The sequence below is a fragment of the Balaenoptera acutorostrata genome, chromosome 10 (assembly GCF_949987535.1).
Source record: "Balaenoptera acutorostrata chromosome 10, mBalAcu1.1, whole genome shotgun sequence".
NCBI lineage: Eukaryota > Metazoa > Chordata > Mammalia > Artiodactyla > Balaenopteridae > Balaenoptera > Balaenoptera acutorostrata.
The window spans coordinates 75898707-75918301 of record NC_080073.1 but is presented as its reverse complement, the minus strand read 5'-3'; the positions used below and the strand labels follow the sequence as shown (position 1 = coordinate 75918301).

General features: G+C 45.1%; 1 protein-coding gene across 1 annotated transcript in view; it reads right to left on the bottom strand.

Annotated features, from left to right (window-relative positions):
• The window catches only part of SPATS1 (spermatogenesis associated serine rich 1), a 54623-nt gene that overhangs the window by 20978 nt on the left and 14050 nt on the right, over positions 1 to 19595 (bottom strand). The window contains exons 2-5 of the mRNA XM_057555596.1: positions 16841 to 16966; positions 14391 to 14447; positions 4049 to 4132; positions 2940 to 3109 (exon numbers count right to left, since the gene is read on the bottom strand). Coding sequence (XP_057411579.1) covers positions 2940 to 3066 — 127 coding nt within the window. The 5' untranslated portion in view covers positions 3067 to 3109; positions 4049 to 4132; positions 14391 to 14447; positions 16841 to 16966. The remainder of the gene's footprint in view (positions 1 to 2939; positions 3110 to 4048; positions 4133 to 14390; positions 14448 to 16840; positions 16967 to 19595) is intronic.

The window sequence follows — 19595 nt, the reverse complement described above, 5'->3', positions numbered from 1 at the left end:
GAAATATTTTACATTGTATATTGTATCGGCCACTAGAGGACAGGAGAGCTCACCAAAGCAGGGATTGGCTGCTAGGGATGGTATCAGAGGGGGCCCCTCATAAGATTTTTGGGTTTGTTTTTTTAATTTGAGGGGCAAAATGTAAATGTATTATGCAACCTTGAGTAGCACGCAGTGAAATCACATCTACAAATGTAGCCTATTTCTTTGTTTGCTTAAGAAGTTTCGTGCTGGCAACACTCTAGAAAGTGGCCTGTGGTTGCTATAAGAGAAGACTTGTCTGACCGGCCAGGGTGGGAAGAGCAGTCTCTCTGCTCAAATGTCACATTCTCCAGACCCAGCTGACTTCCGGGTCTTCCTAGTAGTAACTCAGCCTCATACACGACCTAGAGACACTTAAGCATGACCTCAGGCTGCCCCTCCACATCTCCTCAGGTAGGAGAAGAGGACTGGAAAAGCAAGTCTGAACCCACCCATTCTGATACTGATGTTCCCACTGCGTAGAGTAACACTGAGTTACTTTCAGCAAGTCAATGACCTGTCGTGCCCAGCTCCCAATGCGTATCCCACCTCTCTATCTAGCACTGTAGGCTGGGGTGAGGCACTGTAACCTAAGGAACGTCCTTCTCGAAAGGGTCACCATTCATCTTGATAATTGATACTCAAATGCAATAAAAATCCAGTGAGCCATAAGATAGAAAATCCTAACAAGTCGCTAAAACTCTATGAAATATGAAAAGATGGTCCAACCTTAAGGACCAAGAGAAGGTTCTGATGACTAGAAAGGAATCAGAAAAGAAAAAGAAGAAAAAGAAGAAGTTTAGAAGAAAATCTGTTTCTGGGACTTCCCTGGTGGCGCAGTGGTTAAGAATCCACCTGCCAATGCAGGGGACACAGGTTCGAGCCCTGGTCTGGGAAGATCCCACATGCCGTGGAGCAACTAAGCCTGTGTGCCACATCTACTGAAGCCCGCGTGCCTAGAGCCCGTGCTCCGCAACAAGAGAAGCTACTGCAATGAGAAGCCCGCGCACCGCAACAGAGAGTAGCCCCCGCGCACCGCAACAGAGAGTAGCCCCCGCTCACCGCAACTAGAGAAAGCCCGCGCGCAGCAACGAAGACCCAACATAGCCAAAAATTAATTAATTAATTTTTTTAAAAAAGATAGAAAGTCTGTTTCTTCGTAACATCTGTGGAATTCATGATAATTATTTCCATTTCCTTAGGCAGGAATAACATCTTACATAACCAAGGCACTTTCACACAATTGTCATCTCAGCAGATTTACACCATAGCACTGTCTGGTGGGGAGAAAATAATACAGCAAGCCAAGTTAGTTTCCCATCCCTGCTTATCTGCTCAACAAACAAACTAAAGATCTAGGATGGTGGTTTTTAACCCTTTTTTTGGATCACAGACTCCCCCAAGAATTAAAGCAGTGGGCCCTCTCTGCTGGATAAATGCATATATCCCCACAGTTATGCATTCATCCTCGGCTGGTTCATGGAGCCCCTTTCCTTCCTGAAACCCGTGGGCTCCATGTGAAGCTGAGCTCAGATGTGGTCTCCTGAGTAGACACACCTACCCAGCAGAAAAAGAAGCCATGGATCTTTGGTTAATGTGGTCTGGAGATCTCAGATGCTGGTGCCCTTCCAGTACCCCTAACTCAGAAACCTGAAGCCCCTCCACCCACCCTTAAAACAGCAGGTCCCTCCTTTATCCCTGGTCAACCTGAAAACTGCAGAAAGGTCTGGAGCTTAAAGCTAGAATCCCAGAACCTTTTTCCCCTTGCTGAACTAGCCACGTTGGGCAGTGAATGGCTCAAACTCCTACTGCTCTACTGGCGCCCGCTTGTAGGTGGGTAGTAAATCATACCTCCATCCTCTCCCGGCACTTACAAATTAAGAGATTACAGACCTGGAATACAGGAGACCAGAGACCAAGCTCAGATCTGATGGGGCAGAGACAGAGCGTTCTACAATCCCTTTTTGCAGCATGAAGGCCACCCACCTATATGTACTCACTCAGAGGTTTTCTGAGAGACTGGGGCTGTTCTGCTCCATGGCACTGTTCTCTGAAGGCAAATGCGCTCCCAAACATCCTCCTCAGCCTTAAGAACCAATCATGCCATCCATTATTTAATTTAAACCTTTCACTACAGTGTTCATAATTTCCACCTGAGTTGTCCCATCCAATAAACAATGCCACAAATCTAATATATGAGCAAAGATTAAAAAAAAAAGAAGAAGAAGAAAGGCCCTGGGTTTTGTAGACTGTAAGACTCATGTCAAATCCCAGTTTCATCGTTTATTGACTGAACCACTGGGCAGGTCAAACCTCTGGCCCCCATTACTCTTTGTAATATACCTCTTTGCTGTTAGGAGATCTGGGGAGGTCATTTATGAAAGCTCTACTTTGATGCTGCTCTCTGCCTTATCAGATCTTGGGTTAATACAGACAGTATTAATACAAGTAGTTCTTTTTACATGCTCCCAAACTAGCCTCCTTTTAAACTTCAACAATGCCTTCTTGGGCTTCCCTGGTGGCGCAGTGATTAGGAATCCACCTGCCAATGCAGGGGACATGGGTTCAAGCCCTGGCCCGGGAAGATCCCATATGCCGCAGAGCAACTAAGCCTGTGCGGCGCAACTACTGAGCCTGTACTCTAGAGCCCACGAGCCACAACTACTGAAGCCCGCAGGCCTAGAGCCTGTGCTACGCAACAAGAGAAGCCACCGCAATGAGAAGCCCGCGCACCGCAATGAAGAGGAGGCCCCGCTCACCACAACTAGAGAAAGCCCACGCAGCAACAAAGACCCAACGCAGCCAAATATCAATAAATAAAATTAATTAATTAATTTTTAAAAAATGCCTTCTCACTCTAGTGTACTTGGATAGGGCAACCAACTCCCACCCAGCCCTCCTGATTTCTTAAACTCAACTGTATCTCCTCTCTCCTGTGGTCATGCCAGAGTCTCCTTTCTCTTGAACCTTCTCCAGCTCACTGCTGCAGATCGCTGTGTAGATGGGGGGAAGATGACAGCCCCGTGGACAGTGTCCAGTGTCCATGGACGCAGCTATGCATGTGTCGGTTTTAAATATTAAAAGCAACCTGGAGACAAAGAAAAGACCTTTTTAAGAAAGGCATCAGTCAAAGCAAACAGAAACTCCACGGGCCATTGAAAGTCAAGAGGGCAGGGTTGGCCTCTTAATAAGAGCTTCCCTCCCTCCCTCTGATTGGGCGTTTCCCGGTTTGGATGCCCGCCGAGCTCCCCTGGGCTCTCGCCCCGCCCACCGAGATGCGCCTTCCACCCCTTCCCCCAGGGGAGGCTTGGCTCTACGCTCGGAGACCTCCAAGGAGGATGCAGCCGACATCAACGCACCAACCCCAACCGGCAGCCGAACTGTCGAACGACAGGCCGAGGAACCAAGAACCAAGGGCAAGAGGGACGCCGCCGCCACCTGCTCCTCCAGCGGCGGCGCGTTCCGGGGTTGCCAGGACACCTGCCCAGCAACGAGCGGCAGCCGCCTCCGGCCAGGCGGGGCTTCCCGGGCCTCCTCCCTCTGTATCCCGGGGCTCTTTGGGCCTCCGCACGTGATGGAGTCATTTGAAGGGGCAGAACTAGAGTCTCCAGCCTTGGTGGGGCGTCGTGGGCAAGGACCGCTGGAAAAGCGGCTTAGTGTTTCTGGATTTTTTTTCTTTTCTTTTTAAGAGTTGTGGTTCTTCTCCAGGCAATTTTCATTATCGGGACTGTAGCCTCTGGTGGCAGTGAAGGATAAGCCCTCCACAGAGCTTGCAGATGCCCACTTATAATTGGCATGGATTAGACAAGATCACCTGCCACTTCAGAGTGCCTTTTCTGGGCCAGGCTCCCTGGTGGATGTTATCTTCCTTAAGCTGCCAGCTGCATTTTTCAAAATAGAAAGCTGAATTTGAGCAAGGGCTTGCTCAAGGTCACCCAGAAAACTGAGTTTCATTTCCAAGTTTTCTTATTCCAAATCTACCACTCTCTCCATCATACCAACTTAAACTTATCTTACTAATACTTACCAGCATGTAATCAATTGTGCAGGCAAAGCTTTTTCTCCAAGTCTGGTTTAAGTCCCTCAATTCAAATTCTGGCCTAATTCCTCCCTTGGTGAAGTGAAAAAAAAAAAAAAAAATTAGACTGTGTTTTTATTTTTAATAATCTTTTTAGTGACTATAAAAAAATTTTTTTACTGATTATTACAAAAAAGTGGTCATTGTAGAAATCTTGAAAGATATTTTAAAATACTGTTAATACTCATAATCCCACAATCTAGATAAAACACTTATTTCTGGATATCTATTTCTGTATAACAAATTGCCCCCAAATTGCTTTAAACAACAACAATCATTATTATCTCCTGATTCTGGGGGTTGGCTAGGCTAAGCTAGGCTATTTCCATTTGGGATCATGTGGTTGCAGTCAGAAGGCGGCTGGACCTTTCTCACTCATATGTCTGGTGACTTGTGTTGACCATAAACTGGGACCTCAGCTGGGGCTTTAGCCATATCACCTACGCATGGCTTTTCCATGTACTTCTTCGAAGCATGGTGTCTGGGTTCCAAATAGGAGCATCCCAGGAGAATCAGGCAGAAGCATCCATAGCCATGGATGTAAGGAGAGGGAACTTTGACTACACCTCTCACTGGGAGAATCCAGGTCACGTTGTATGAAGAGCCTAGGGGGTGGGGGACCTTGTTGTAACCATCTTAGAAAATACAACCTGCCACACCACTACTAATATTTAGGAGTTCTTTTCTCCCTGTCCTTTTTTCTATGCACATAAGTGTTTCTGTTTTTGTTTTTGTTGGGGTTTTTTGTTTGTTTGTTTTTGGCTATGACATGCGGCTTGCAAGATCTTAATTCCCCGACCTGAGTTGGAACCCGGGCTGGGGCAGTGAAAGCTCAAGAGTCCTACTGGACCGCCAGGGAATTCCCAACATATATGTTAACGTAAGTGGAATTTAACTACATATACAACTTTCTAGCATGCTTTTTAAAATTTCACATTATATCCTCATCATTTCCTCTTATTAAAGTTTTTTTTAAACCACATTTTATCTGTTTAATTATCCCATGGTAGAAGAGGTAACATTTCTAATAGAAATGTTAGCTGGGCAACAGCGTAGTTATTAAAATGCTGTAATGCCAAGAAGGCAGAGATTTTTGTCTGTTTTCTTCACTGCTACATACCAAGCACCTAGCACAGTGCCTAGCACATATAGACACTCAATAACCATTTGTTTAATGAATGCATAAATGGGTGGATGGATTGTTGATTTAAATGGCCTGAGCTGAGCCCCTCTCCTATTTGCATCCTCCTGGAAGGAAAGAGACCAGGCCTCTAACCTGCATCACCAGGTTTCAAAACATCAAGACCTGTTGGTCTGGAGATTGTGGGGCAGGCGGGTAGATCGCAGAGCCGAAACTCTCTCTCATCCTAGGTGTCCTGCGTACTGCGGGCTCGTAAACTTTCCGTTACTCTGCAGATTTAAAGCCGCCCGGGCCACTACGCATTCATCCCTTGGGCAAGTTTTAGATGCTTCCTGCGCCTGGCCGAAGTCTGGCAGGGCACGGGAGTCACCTAAGGGGTTCTCCGGGCGGCGGAGCCCCGGAAGCCTCCCACGTGCGCAGCTGGGCTGCCCGGGTTCAGCAGCAGAGGTGAGGGTTTGGGGTGCTCGATGAGTCCAGAAGCCCGAGACCTCCTGAAGCTCCCGGAAAAGCCTGCTGGTACAGCCTGGAGGGCGAGCACCATCCGGCAAGACGGGCTTCTCCAGGGTCTCCCACTGGCGTCTCCTCTTTTGGCTGCGCCCCCCAAACCAAGCACGGCGTGGAGGTCACCGCGGGACCCCCGTGGGAACAGAGGGTTGACGCAGGAAGTGGGGCCGATCCCGGGCCCCCGAAATCAACTCGACCTTCTTTCGGGCTGTAGGGCCCTCCTTGCTGCTCTGCAGTCTGGGATCCTTCCGTGCCGTGAGCTGGGTCTGAATGAGACGTGGGAACTTGGGACTCCGCGGCCACCACTAGCAGAAGTAGGGTTTACGTGTCTAAGCATGATGTTTTTCTGTTCTTGTTTTTGTTTCTGTTTTGAAATTGCTGTTTTTGAGGGTCACAAGTGGTTGCATATCGGCAGTTTCAGGATCCAACCTAATCGTAAAAGGCAAACGCTTCTAGCAGGTTCCATGGCGAGGTGAGAGGAAGGTGAGCTGGACCTTAGCCCCACCGACCCCTCTGCCCTGCGGAACCCCCCTTCGCGTTTACTGATTGTGGGCTCAGCTCTGAGAAGGGACAGCAGAGTGAGGCAGGTGGTGGAAGCAGGTGGACCCCGCGGGTGTTGCAGGCACCGAATCGGGAGGGTCCGTTCTCGTTCTTGCTTGGCCTGCTGCGATCCCAGACCCTTTAGAGCACACGGTGAGGCAGCTGTAAGAACTAGGTGTCCGGGGATTAGAGGAAACCAGGCAGCAGAGGGGGAGCGATATCAACTCTACTCCTGTTCCTTTTGGGTCTTAACGGAACAGTGGCGAGAAACTTTGAGCCTAGAAGGATGGCATTGTTTGATAGCCAGCAGTCAGGGACACCGGTAAAAAGCCTCTTGTGTCTGGTAAACCTCAAGAGTTTCAACCTAAATTGGGGGGGGGGGGTCTTAAACATTACCTCTCCCCCCAGCTGCACTGCAAACAGCTCAAGTATGGGAGCCCCTCTTCCCCAAAGTCAAGAAAGAGTCACCACAAACCCTCATTTGACATGCTGTCCCATAAGCACACACCAGAGGGCAGTGTAATCCAGGACATGGGAAATAAAATGTGATGGGAGATTCTCTACTGACGCCTTCAGGCGGAGGCATCACAAGCCTCCTACAAAGAGGGCGCTGGGGAAATGGGTGCTGAGTGGATTACTGATGCACCATCGTCTTTGAAAACCTTCAGTGGTAGGCAGAGGGGGCCTGGCAACGATGGACGAGAGGGAGCATTAGTACCTCAGAACCTGTTACCACCACCAGTTCCCAAATGCTCAAAGGGCCGCACCATCACTTCAGGTCAGGAAACAGTTACCAAGCACCTCCTATGCGCCAGGCACTGTGCTAGGGGCAGGGATTCAAAGGTGAGTAAAACCCAGTCCCTTCCCCAGTTGAGCGCCTATGACGTGCCAATCTCTTTACATTCATCATCCCATTTAACTCTTACAATGGTAAAGTGTTGTAAGAATCATCCCCAGATGATGAAAAACAGACTCAGAGGGGTAAAGTACTAGTCCCATTAGTAACTGGCAAAGATGGCGTTTAAACCAGCTGTCTCTAGATTCAGAGCCAGGGCCCTCACTACTGTGAGCATTCTTAGTATGTGCTCTCGCAAGGTTATTGAGAGGATTAATGAATAAACACATGTAAAGCGCTTAGCATGACATGCACGCGTTAAGAAGCCACTAAGTATGCTCTTTTGTTAAGAGCATTTCCTTCTATAACTGATTTCTCTAACTACGAAGTACCAGCTCAAATCAGATGCAAGAGGAGCTGAACAGCATCTGGCCTGTTCTGTTGTCCCCGGGAAGGGGTGAGGAGAGAAAACAGTAGATGCAATTTTCACTTTTGCAAGTTGTTGAAGAGCCAGAGGCCTTTGGGAAGGGGTCAGGTCATCCCCCCTACCCTGCTCACCCTGCACTCTGTGAGGAGGGCTGCTAAACCCCCTCATGTCCCACTCCCACTCAGGTGTTGAGCCAGGACCAGGGACAAAGAGCCTTCTGAAGGACCAGCTTTAGGACGCAAATGGGGAAGACTTCCTCCTGGCGTGGATGGGCTCTGCCACACAAGCTCAAAGAAACAGGTAAAAATGGCTGGGTTAGGGAATCCAGGCAAATCTAGGAAATTCTCCCCAGGAAAAGGAGGGTGCAAGACAGAACTGGAGCAAATGTACACAGTAAACTCGGAAAATAAATTCAAGTTAGCGTTCAGAGGGACTTCCCTGGTGGTCCAGTGGTAAAGAATCCACCTTCCAATGCAGGGGACGCAGGTTCGATCCCTGGTTGGGGAACTACAATCCCACATGCTGCAGGGCAACTAAGCCCGCGTACCACAACTACTGAGCTTGCGCGCCTCAACGAGAGAGCCCACGTGCTGCAAACTACGGAGCCCATACACCACAACTAGAGAGAGAAAACCTGCACGCCACAACTAGAGAGAAGCCCGCGCGCGGCAACAAAGAGACCGCGTGCCGCAACGAAGACCTGACACAGCCAAAAACAAAATCAAGATAAAAATAAATAAAAGAAATATTTTTAAAAAAGAATTTAGAGGAGAAAAATCTTAAAAAAAAAAAAAGTTAGTGTTCAGAGACCAGTGTGAGGAAAAGTACCCCAGCTGATGTTGTGATAAAGGTCATGTGATCCATTTTATAAAACGTAGGTGTGACAGAGAGGTCACCTAGCTCATGGTGGAAAAGCCAGCTAGAAAATAGTACAGCCACAGCCCAAGCTGGTGGTGAGATGCGGTGTCCTGCCCACCTCTGCCCTCTGCTCCTTCAGGTCCACCTTTTTTTCCCTACAAGCATAAGAATAAACAGACTTCCCTGAGAAAAAGAGAAAAAAATGAAAACAAAAGCTGGGAGATGGGGCTGACGTGGTCTGAGGAAGAAGGTAACCAAAGGTGGGAGGGTTGCTTTCTGCTTAGAGGATTGCCAGGGACAGTCCAGGGCTTGGTCAGGTATCGTCCATTTGGTGGGACTCCTACCTTTACTAAATATCTGGGCTCAAGGAAAACAAGATATGTCCATTTCTTCCTCAACACCAGATACCCTTTCTCCTTTCAAAATGGCAGTACGGTTATTGGTATTGATTTATGGAGGGCTTACCCTGGGCCAGGCATTGTGTCAGATGTTCACTCTCGCTTACCCACATGACAGTCCCGTGGGATGGGTAATATTCTTCTTTCCATTATCTCCAAATCTCAGCCCAGAGAGGTTAATTAACTTCCTCAAGGTCATAAGACCTTACAGAACCCAGCTCACACCAGGCATCTGCGTTTTAGAGGGCTGGTTCCCTGTGTTAATAACTGGTTAGAGTTAGGGAGCATTCCAGCTAATGGAGCTAAGACACACTCAGCAGAGTTCTGTCCTTAGAGCACTCATTTTTTTCTTATTCTTTTTTTTTTTTTTTTTTGCTGGTTTTATTTTTATTTTTTATACAATTTTTTTTTTTTTTTTTTTTTAATAAACAACAGAAGTTTATTTCTCACAGTTCTGAAGGCTGGGAATTCCAAGATCAAGGTGCCAACATGGTTGTGTCCTAGTGGGAGCACTGTTGCTTGTTCATAGCTGGCCATCTTCCTGCTGTGTCCTCACATGATGGAAGGGTCAAGGGCGTTCACTGGAATCTTTTTCTTAAGGGCATTAATCCCATTCATGAGGGCTCCACCCTCATGACTTAAGCAGAGTCATGCTTAAGTCATCTTAATACCATCATCTTTGTGGGTTAGGATTTCAACATATGAATATTGGGGGGACACAAGCCCCCTGACTATAACATCATGTCCACTAGAATCAAACGTTGTACATTTAGAAGTTCACCCTCCCCACAAGATTACTGCAATTCAGTGTGTTTCAGTGGGGTTTGGTAGAGCCTTGGGGAGGCCAGCCAGCAATTTCAAGATCTAATGTGAATTTTTTTACAATTTTTAAAGGTTACACTCCATTTACAGTTATTACAAAATATTGGCTATATTCCCCGTGTTGTACGATATGTCCTTGTAGCCTATCTTACACCCAATAGTTTGTACCTCTCACTCCCCTATCCCTATATTGCCCCCACACACTGATAACCACTAGTTTGTTCTCTGTATCTGTGAGTCTGCTTCTTTTTTGTGTATTCACTATTGTCATATTTTTTGGATTCTTTTATTGCTCCATTGACACAATGTGACCATAAGCCCAGGTAGACCCCAAAACTGGACATCTAGACCCTGTTAGGAATCAAACTTATACTCCCTGGAAACCTCTCAGACATTGGCAACACTGAACAAAGACAGCAGAAAGGCCCAGTGCTCACCAGAGGCATAGGGGATGTGTGTGTGTGTGTGTGCGCACGCGCGTGTGTGTGCACTGCTCCTTTCCCACCACCCGTCTGAGGGAGCTGCAGCTGCAGTATTCCTTTCCTCTCGTCCACCTCATTCTTCTTCTTGGAGGCCTTTCCCTACTTGCTCTATCCTCAGATCCCACCACCACTTCCTTCCTTACTCATATGTCAGCCACCTACTTCACTTACCCTTTTTCTCTCTGCTTCTGCATTTTGGTCTTTGTATGAGTCAGCTATTGCCACAATAATGCTCTGTAACAAACTTCTCCCAAACTCAGTGACCTACAACAAGCATATATTCTTATCACTCATGGGTCTAGAAGTCAGCTAAGATCAATCTACTTCAGGTTCAGGTCAGCCTGGCTCCAGGGTGTCCCTTAGATTCAGCTTCACTCCACAGGATTTGGCTCATTCTCCTGAAATCAGCAGGAGGCATCCTGCTGAACATCCCCAAGGCATGTTCTTCTCATGTCAAATGGCATAAGCACAAGACAGGTTGAGTGAATTGGCACACTGTCCTTTCCACCCATATTCTGTTGGCCAAAGCAAATTATAATACATGGGAAAACTCAAAACCATTGAAGTGAGGACATGTACTCCATCCACACCAGTGGGGGATAATACAGAGTCCCATGGTACAGGGTGTGGATGTATAATTCAAGTACAAGGAGGGTCTGATGAATTGAGAATGATCATTTCATCCAGTGAATTTCACGTCCATCCTCAAGAGTTCCACCAAAACAGCCATGGGGTTAGGAGGCTGTTGGTCCTTGTTACCATACAAGTGAAGGGAAAAACATCTTCCTCTCCAGTCATCTCCAACGCCTATAACAAACTGTGGTCCACTTTTCTGACACCTGTACTGCTCACTGGTTCACTCTATGGGGCTTTGGAAAGAGTAAGGCCTTGGCTGCAGGACTGCCCACTTCCTCCAAACCAATATGCTCGTGATGTTCATGCTCTGAAGTAAGGAATAGACATGTCCTCTCATCACACTTCCATCTTCTCAAATTCCTATTCTGCTTTTTTGTTTTCCAGAAACATTCTAAACCAGATGTGCCTTTCTCCCAGATGAAACAGGCCTTGAAGAGTTCCAGATGTTCCTTCCTCAGCTAAACAGGATTCAGATTTAGGGAAGGGGTCAGGGCAGGAAAGAGGTAGAGCTGCATACTTAACACATTTTTCTTTTAAACAGACACCCTTGGATACAAAGCCCTCAGATTCAGAAAGCAAGTCTTTCAGCGCAGAGGAAGAAACATTCAGAAACCATCATTACTGGAAGGCAGCATCCTTCGAATATGACTTAGATTTATTCTAAAAGATGGCGTTCGTATCACCGATGAGCACATAACCGAATCCACTTATTACTGAGGCGGGCAAGGGAAATTAACTCTGAAGTTGGCAGCTCCTATTACACTGGAGACCGTGATCTGACACTGAGACATCAGCTGCAGAGCAGTTTCTCATGGTGACGACAGAAAATCAGAGAAAAATCCATGAGAACAGTCTTCGAGGCACCACTGCTGGCTGGGGCCTGTCATCACACAGGTGGACATTAATAAACTTACACCAAATGAAAAGAAATGGGAGACACATGGTGTCTGGTCTCAGGGCCACAGCCAGTCCACTTCATATTGAAAGTCCACGGACATATAGGAGGTCCCTGGAGTGGTCAAATTTATAGAGACAGAAAGTAGAATGGTGGTAACAGGGGCTGGGGGTCGGGGGATGGGGTGCTGTTCTTTAATAGGTATAGAGTTTCAGCGTGGGATGGTGAAAAAGTTCTGGAGACAGATGGTGGTGATGGTTGCACAACAATGTAACTGTATTTGAGAATGGTTAAAATGGTAGATGTTATGTAATGTATATTTTACAATAAAAATAAATGTTTTTAAAGTCCATGACCACTGGAAAATCCATCTAGCAGTTCACCTAAGTGCACCTTTCTGCACCTATGTTATACTTCAGTGACTTTTAAATTTTTTACACAATTTTTAAAGGTTACTTTACAGTTACTACAAAATATTGGCTATATTCTCCGTGTTGTACAGTGCATGCTTGAGCCTATCTTATACCCAATAGTTTGTACCTTCCACTGCCCCACCCCTATATTGCCCCCCCCCACCTCCCCACTGCTAACCCCAGTTTATGGTCTATATCTTCTTCAATTACTTTTATATATATGTATATGTATGTGTGTGTGTATATGTGTATATATTTTATATATATATATATATATATATATATATATATTTTTTTTTTTTTTTTAGCTTTGGCCACACCGCCCAGCTTGTGGGATCTTAGTTCCCTGACCAGGGATCGCACCCGAGCCACGGCAGTGAAAACGCCAAGTCCTAACCACCAGACCACCAGAGAATTCCCTTCAATGACTTCTTTAAACAGCAGAGAAATATGAGAATGAGAGATAGAAATAAGCGCAGTGAAGACAATGAAATCAGGTAAAACAACAGAGAATGAAGGAGAGAGAGGCAGGGCTCAGGACACAGGGCTTGCTAAGGCTATGCGATGGATTTCATTCTCTCTCCTAAGAACATCAGGAAGCAATTTTATACTTTTTTTTTTTTCTGGGAGAAATTAGATTACAATTCAAGTACTTAGTGCAGCATGCCAAACAGTTACCGCTCAATATATTTATCTATTATATCAAAGAGGACAATATTAACTCATCCAGGATAAATCAAAGCCTTCTCATTTATAATTGAAATTTCATTTCAGCAAAATTCAAGGGCTTTTTGCTTAGGTATTTTATTTATTCCATTTTTAGTATCTTTTTAAAAAATCTGGGTTTTTTTGTTTGTTTTTTGCGGGGGACAGTTTGGCCACACCACTTGGCTTGTGGGATCCTAGTTCCCCGACCAGGGATCGAATCCAGGCCCTTGGCAGTGAAAGCGCTGAGTCCTAACCACTGGTCTGCCAGGGAGAGAATTCCCTAAAAAATCTGGTCACAAAGTTTTGCATGAAAAACAAATGTGATCAATCCTTGTTAAAAGTTAAATAAAAAAAAAAAAAAAAAAATATATATATATATATGTGTGTGTGTCTACAGATGTGTGTATATACATTTATACATGTCTATGTATGTGTATGTACGTGTCTGTGTGTGAAAGAAAACAATTTTCCTTAAAATAAAATTATAGGGGCTTCCCTGGTGGCGCAGTGGTTAGGAATCCGCCTGCCAACGCAGGGCACACGGGTTCGAGCCCTGGTCTGGGAAGATCCCACATGCCGTGGAGCGGCCAGGCCCGTGAGCCACACTACTGAGCCTGCGCGTCTGGAGCCTGTGCTCCACAACGGGAGAGGCCACGACAGTGAGAGGCCCACACACCGCGATGAAGAGTGGCCCCCACTCGCCGCAACTGGAGAAAGCCCTTGCACAGAAACGAAGACCCAACACAGCCAAAAATAAATAAATAAATAAATACATTTATTTAAAAAAATAAATAAATAAAATAAAATTATAGGCAATTTTTTTTAAGTTCATGAGCATAAACTGCTAGATTTTGGCTTTGACATAGGGCTCAGCTAAAATCAGGCCCAGGTCTTAACTTTGGGGACCGGAAAGGTCAGCAAAAAGTTTGGAGTGAGACCCCAAGGAAGCCAGCCTTGAACCACCATTCAGGGAAAGACAGTTCTCATGACCGCCCTACTCCAAGTTTCCTTGCTTCTCCTCTGTGTTCTGCAACTCACCCCTCTGCCCTAACTATCATAATCTGGACTCTTTTCCGGAGTTAATACTGTCTGGGGAAAAGAAAACATCAAGTGTCTCTCAGGCATCAATATTTCTGCAAGACTGCTCTGAAGTCATTAATTACTGACTTTCTTTCTCTCAGTCTGCCAAGTGCCTTCTAATACCTTTAATTTATCATCCCCAAAGTCCCCTGCTCAGGGAAGGGTAACATCATCATCCACAGAACTGACAGCCAGACTGAGATAATTGGTCCATCGTCTATCAGCCTGTCATTGAGGACGAGAAGGACAGACAGAGAGAGAGAGAGAGAGAGCGAGAGAGAGAGAGCTGACCATGCTTCTGTGGACACTGTTTTAATTCCTCAGGCTCTTGGCTGCTCCTTCCACTTTTACCACTATTTAAAGATGAAAGAAAAGATACTCAGCTGAAGACCCTTCTGATTCCTGGAAGGTATATCCTAGGGAGTATCTTTTAACCCACATCCCAAGAGGGCACCATAACACCCTAAAGTTTGCTAGAATCTGGGAGGGATAAATTAGGAATTTGGGATTAACAGATACACACTACTATATATAAAATAAACAAGGACCTACTGTATAGCACAGGGAACTATATTCAATATCTGGTGATAACCTGTAATGGAAAAGAATCTGAAAAAGAATAGATAGATATATGTATATATATAACTGAATCGCTTTGTTGCACATCTGAAACATTGTAAATCAACTGTACTTTAATAAAAAATAATAAAGTAGAATTAAAAAGGTTGCTGGAATCTGTCCCATGGATGGGGGAGAACTTGGAAGAAGAAGGAAAGAAGAAACGGGGAAACTCAAGGTGTCAGTTTCATGGGTCACATTTCTCAAGGCCTCTGAATGAGCTTTTCAGCCCTAACTTCCATAAAACACAAGTACTTGTCTCTTTAAGGAAAACCTAACCCTGCCAAGAGGTGGAACAGCAGCCAGCAAAGCTTCCGAATGAAGAGTCTTCCTTGATGTCCCAACTCAGGGCAGGCTGTGTGCCCACCAGCGTTGATCACTTTTTATATCCATGTGCTCATCTGTCTGTGTTCCTGCACCCCCCAACCCCCAACCCTGACTGTCAGCTCCCTGAGGACAAGGACTCTATTGGCCTTGCCTGGCATGAAGTAGCTGTTCCATAAATATTTGTGGAACTGAACTGAATTTACATATTCTGCTTATCACATCAACCAAGTAGAGTATGCTCTTTTTTTGCCAGCATTTCGAAAGTTTCTGGGGATGTTTCCAAATAATTAAAGTTGCTCCCATTAGGCCTCAAGACTTGTTATCGTAACACTTTCTAAAATGCTTTGAATATTTCCTTGACTTGTTAACAAAATACAGCAAATGTAACATAACCTTTCCTTGATGCCCTGGGTGTATCCATCGGCTTGTGAGTTTGGCTGCTCTAAGAGAGATTTAAAACAGCTTCAACAAGAGAGCTAGTTTCTCTCGCATGTAACAATGCAGGAATGAACAGTCCAGGGCATCCGTGGTGACTCCACAGAGTTGGAGACCCAAGCTCTTTACATCTTTTGCTATAATCCCTGGGTGTTTCCCTGTCCCCTGAGACCGCATCCCAGCCCATGGAGAGGAAAGGCAGAAGGGCAGAGCTTGTATGACCTGGTACATCTCACATCTGCTCCTGGTCCAAGGGCTACACAGCCACACCTAGCAGGATAAGATCCAGCAGCATGGTCCATGGAATAGCTGAGGGTTCTATTACTAAGATAGAGAAGGGGAAATTGAATAGCAGGGACAGCTTAGAGTGTCTGCCACAGTCATATTTATAAATTGAATCATGCTACTCTACTGTGTTTGGTGGTTCCTGCAAGGACAGTTGAAATGTGCAGGACTGCCTCCTAGTAAGGACCAGACCGCTTGAGGTTACTGGTCCTCTGTTCCTCAGTCACCACCAGCCCACCAGTCTGCCTCCTGAGATTATGCACGTGCTTGCTTCTAGTGGCCCCACTCCCTAATCTGCCAAGAATTAGAAAACCAAATATCAGAGCTTTTTAGAATTATATGTGCTAAACACACCCACACACACACTCAGATGGGAGGTGAGTAGAGGTGGTTAATAAGCTAGGCCCTGGAGCCTGGTTGCATGGGTTCAAATTCCTGCTCTACCACTCACTGTCTGTGTGACCTTAACCAAGTCACTTAACCTCTCTCAGTTTCTTCATCTGCAAAATGGGAATACTAATAGTTACTTATTTCGCTGGGTTGTTATGAGGATTAAATAAGTTACTACATAGAAAGCATGTTACCTGGCATACAGTAAATGCCCAGTAAGGGAGAGCTACCATTATTAATATAAAATAAGTTACTGATTCCACAGACCAAGTGAGTGTGGCAAAGACCCTCCTTTGAATTGAGCCTTTTGAGCTTTATGGCAGCACCTTCACTGCTCAGAGGCTCTCTTCCCTCACTCCCAGGCTCCGGCCTGTGTCCCAGATGGCTAAAGCCGCTGGAAGTCAGAGGACCAGAGAAATGGAGTGTCAATGTGAATTGGAATCAGCTTGAATTTTGATATGTTTTATCTCACTCACATCCTGCATGCATTTTTAATGGCGTCTCAAAGACGAGGGCAGTAAGCTGATAGCAAGTGCAAATTGCATTAATGTTGGGATTCCTAATTCTGTGTTTACTTTTCCACTCTCCAGACATCCTTACAGACAGACAGGGGCCCCATTTCAGGAAGGGATAATGGAAATCTGTGTTAATTTATTAAATACTTATTGCGGAAAGGGTTTCTCATCATATGTCCCTAGACCAAAGCCAGAGTGACTATCTCCATCCCTAAAAGCCCAAACGACAAGAAAGAAGGAAGCCGCAGGGAATTCGGATGCTCTCACGAGTAAGCTGATTTGATTCTCAGGAGGCACAGCCATCACAGGATGCCGGCCTTTGCAGCATGTGTTCTAGAAGCCAACACACTTCTGCATCTCCAAATCGCACATATAGGCAGGGGTCTGCCCCTATACCTTTGCGAAAGGGGAAGGGGGTGATGACAAACTTACCTGTAGAATACACGCACAAAATACCAAACAAAGCAAAGAGGGGAGTTTCCTGGTGATCTAGTGTCTAGGGCTCCGTGCTTTCACTGCCGAGGCCTCTGTTCAATACCTGGTCGGGGAACTGAGATGCTGCAAGCCACGTGGCGTGGCCAAAATAAAAAAATAAAAATAAAAATAAATAAAAAAGCAAAGAGAAGTAAAACCAATATCAAAATAATGCACCTTGATGGTAGAGCCATGTGCAGAATACTTAGTAAGACACAGAGTCCCTGATTCTCACAGTGTAGTGCTGGTCTTCGTAACTGAAATTCTGATTAATCAGGGAATGTCAAAGCCTTAACATTTCCCATTTTGATGTGTTCCAAGGCACTGGAGAGCACTGTCTCATGTTATCCTATTTCCTCTCTTTTTACATTTTATTTATTCATTTTTCAATAGGAAATGCATTTACATAGCTTGCAAAATCAAAAACTCTAAAAAAGTGTACAAGGAAAGCCTCCCTCCCACTGCATCCCTGGTTGGGATAGACCCCACCTCCACCCACTCATGGCAGAAACCACTGTTCTTCCTTACGTATATCCCTTCCAGAGCACTACAAGAAAATATGGATGTGTGGTTTTTTTCCATCCTTTGTACACAGTAGTAGCATACAATCACACTATTCTTTTCACTTTTGGAGATCTTTTCATAGCATTACATACAGAATTTCTTTAGTCCAGACTCTCTCAAGGAAGGAAAAAACACTCCACAGGAACCACTGACCTTGGTCAACTCTAATAGGAGAATGGATTCTTTTTCTTTTTAATTGAAGGATAGTTGACTTACAATATTGTGTTAGTTTCAGGTATACAGCAAAGTGCTTCAGTTATACATATATTTTTTCAGATTATTTTCCATTATAGATTATTACAAGATATTGAATAGAGTTCCCTGTGCTATACAATAAATCCTTGTTGCTTGTCTATTTTAGGTATAGTAGTTTGTTAATCCCATACTCCTAATTTATCCCTCCCCTCCTTTCCCCTTTGGTAACCATAAGTTTGTTTTCTATGTCTGTGAGTCTGTTTCTGTTTTGTATATAGACTAATTTGTATTATTTTTTGGATTCCACATATAAGTGGTATCATATAATATTTGTCTTTCTCTGTCTGACTTACTTCACCAAGTATAATATTCTCTAGGTCCATCCATGTTGCTGCAAATGGCAATGTTTCATTCTTTTTTATGGCAGAGTAATATTCCATTGTCTACATACCACATCTTCTAAAAGACAAAAACTCTAATTCAAAAAGATACATGCACCCCAATGTGCATAGCAGCAGTATTTACAATAGCCAAGACATGGAAGCAACCCAAGTGCCCATCAACAGATGATTGGCTTGAGAATGGATTCTTAACTGTGCAGCCCCTGGGAAAGCTACCCAGACACTTCCCCCAGTGAGCACTGTTGGCTAGTCAAGCGCACTGCCGAGCCACAGGGCTGGGCTCCTTGACACACTCTCCATATGTCTTACCTGCCCTTCCCTCCCCTCACAGCACCAAAGCATCTCAGGCCCACGACACAACCCCATCACTCACAACCACGCTTATTTGAAACTACTTAATCTTCAGCTTTTTTACAATACACATGCTCTTCTTCTGAAATTAGAAAAATGTGTAATAAATACTACTTAAAAAAAAATCAGTATCTAAGTGATGGTGCTCTGTTATACGTGGCCTGCAAGTTTTGAGTCCTTTTCCCCACTGTCTAAAATGAATACCTCTAAATTCATCCTATTTCTGATGCATTTCACAGCCAGTTGCAAATATCAGAATGCTTTACCCCTAAACAGTTCAGCATGCATATCATCAACTAGATTCAATATTGCTTTAGTTTTTTTTAAAATTATACACCATAAAATGTTTTTAATTGAAGTATAATTGATTTACAATGTTGTGTTAATTTCTGCTATACAGCAAGGTGATTCAATGATTCAATTATACATATATATACTCTTTTTCATATTCTTTTCCATTATGGTTTACTATAGGATATTGAATACAGTTCCCTGTGCTATACAGTAGGACTTTGTTGTTTATCCATTCTACATATACTAGTTTGCATCTGCTAATCCCAAGCTCCCAATCTATCCCTCCCCCACTCCCCTCCCCCTTGGCAACCACAAGTCTGTTTTCTATGTCTGTGAGTCTGTTTCTGTTCACCATGAAATGTTTTGACATGAGTTTTGACAAACACCTACAATACCTCGGTTAGCCAAGGTAGTGATGTTGTACACTTTCCTATCTGCCAATCAGGTAAAGAATGCTCTGCTAGGGGCTGCAGCTGAGATGATGAGAGAAGATCCCATCAGATTCAACATTAGTGGTAAGTAGAGTCTTGCTTTAGCTGAAACCAAAAATGCATTTGTAGGAACAGAGTGCACAGAAAAATGCCACTCGCCAAGGTATCAAAAATGGTTCCAGGACTTCCCTGGTGGCACAGTCAATGCAGGGGACACGGGTTCGAGCCCTGGTCCAGGAAGATCCCACGTGCCGCAGAGCAACTAAGCCCGTGCGCCACAACTCCTGAGCCTGCGCTCTAGAGCCCGCGAGTCACAACTGCTGAGCCCACTTGCCACAACTCCTGAAGCCCACGTGCCTAGAGCCCGTGCTCTGCAACAAGAGAAGCCACCGCAATGAGAAGCCCACGCACCGCAACAAAGAGTAGCCCCCGCTTGACGCAACTAGAGAAAAGCCTGCGCGCAGCAACAAAGACCCA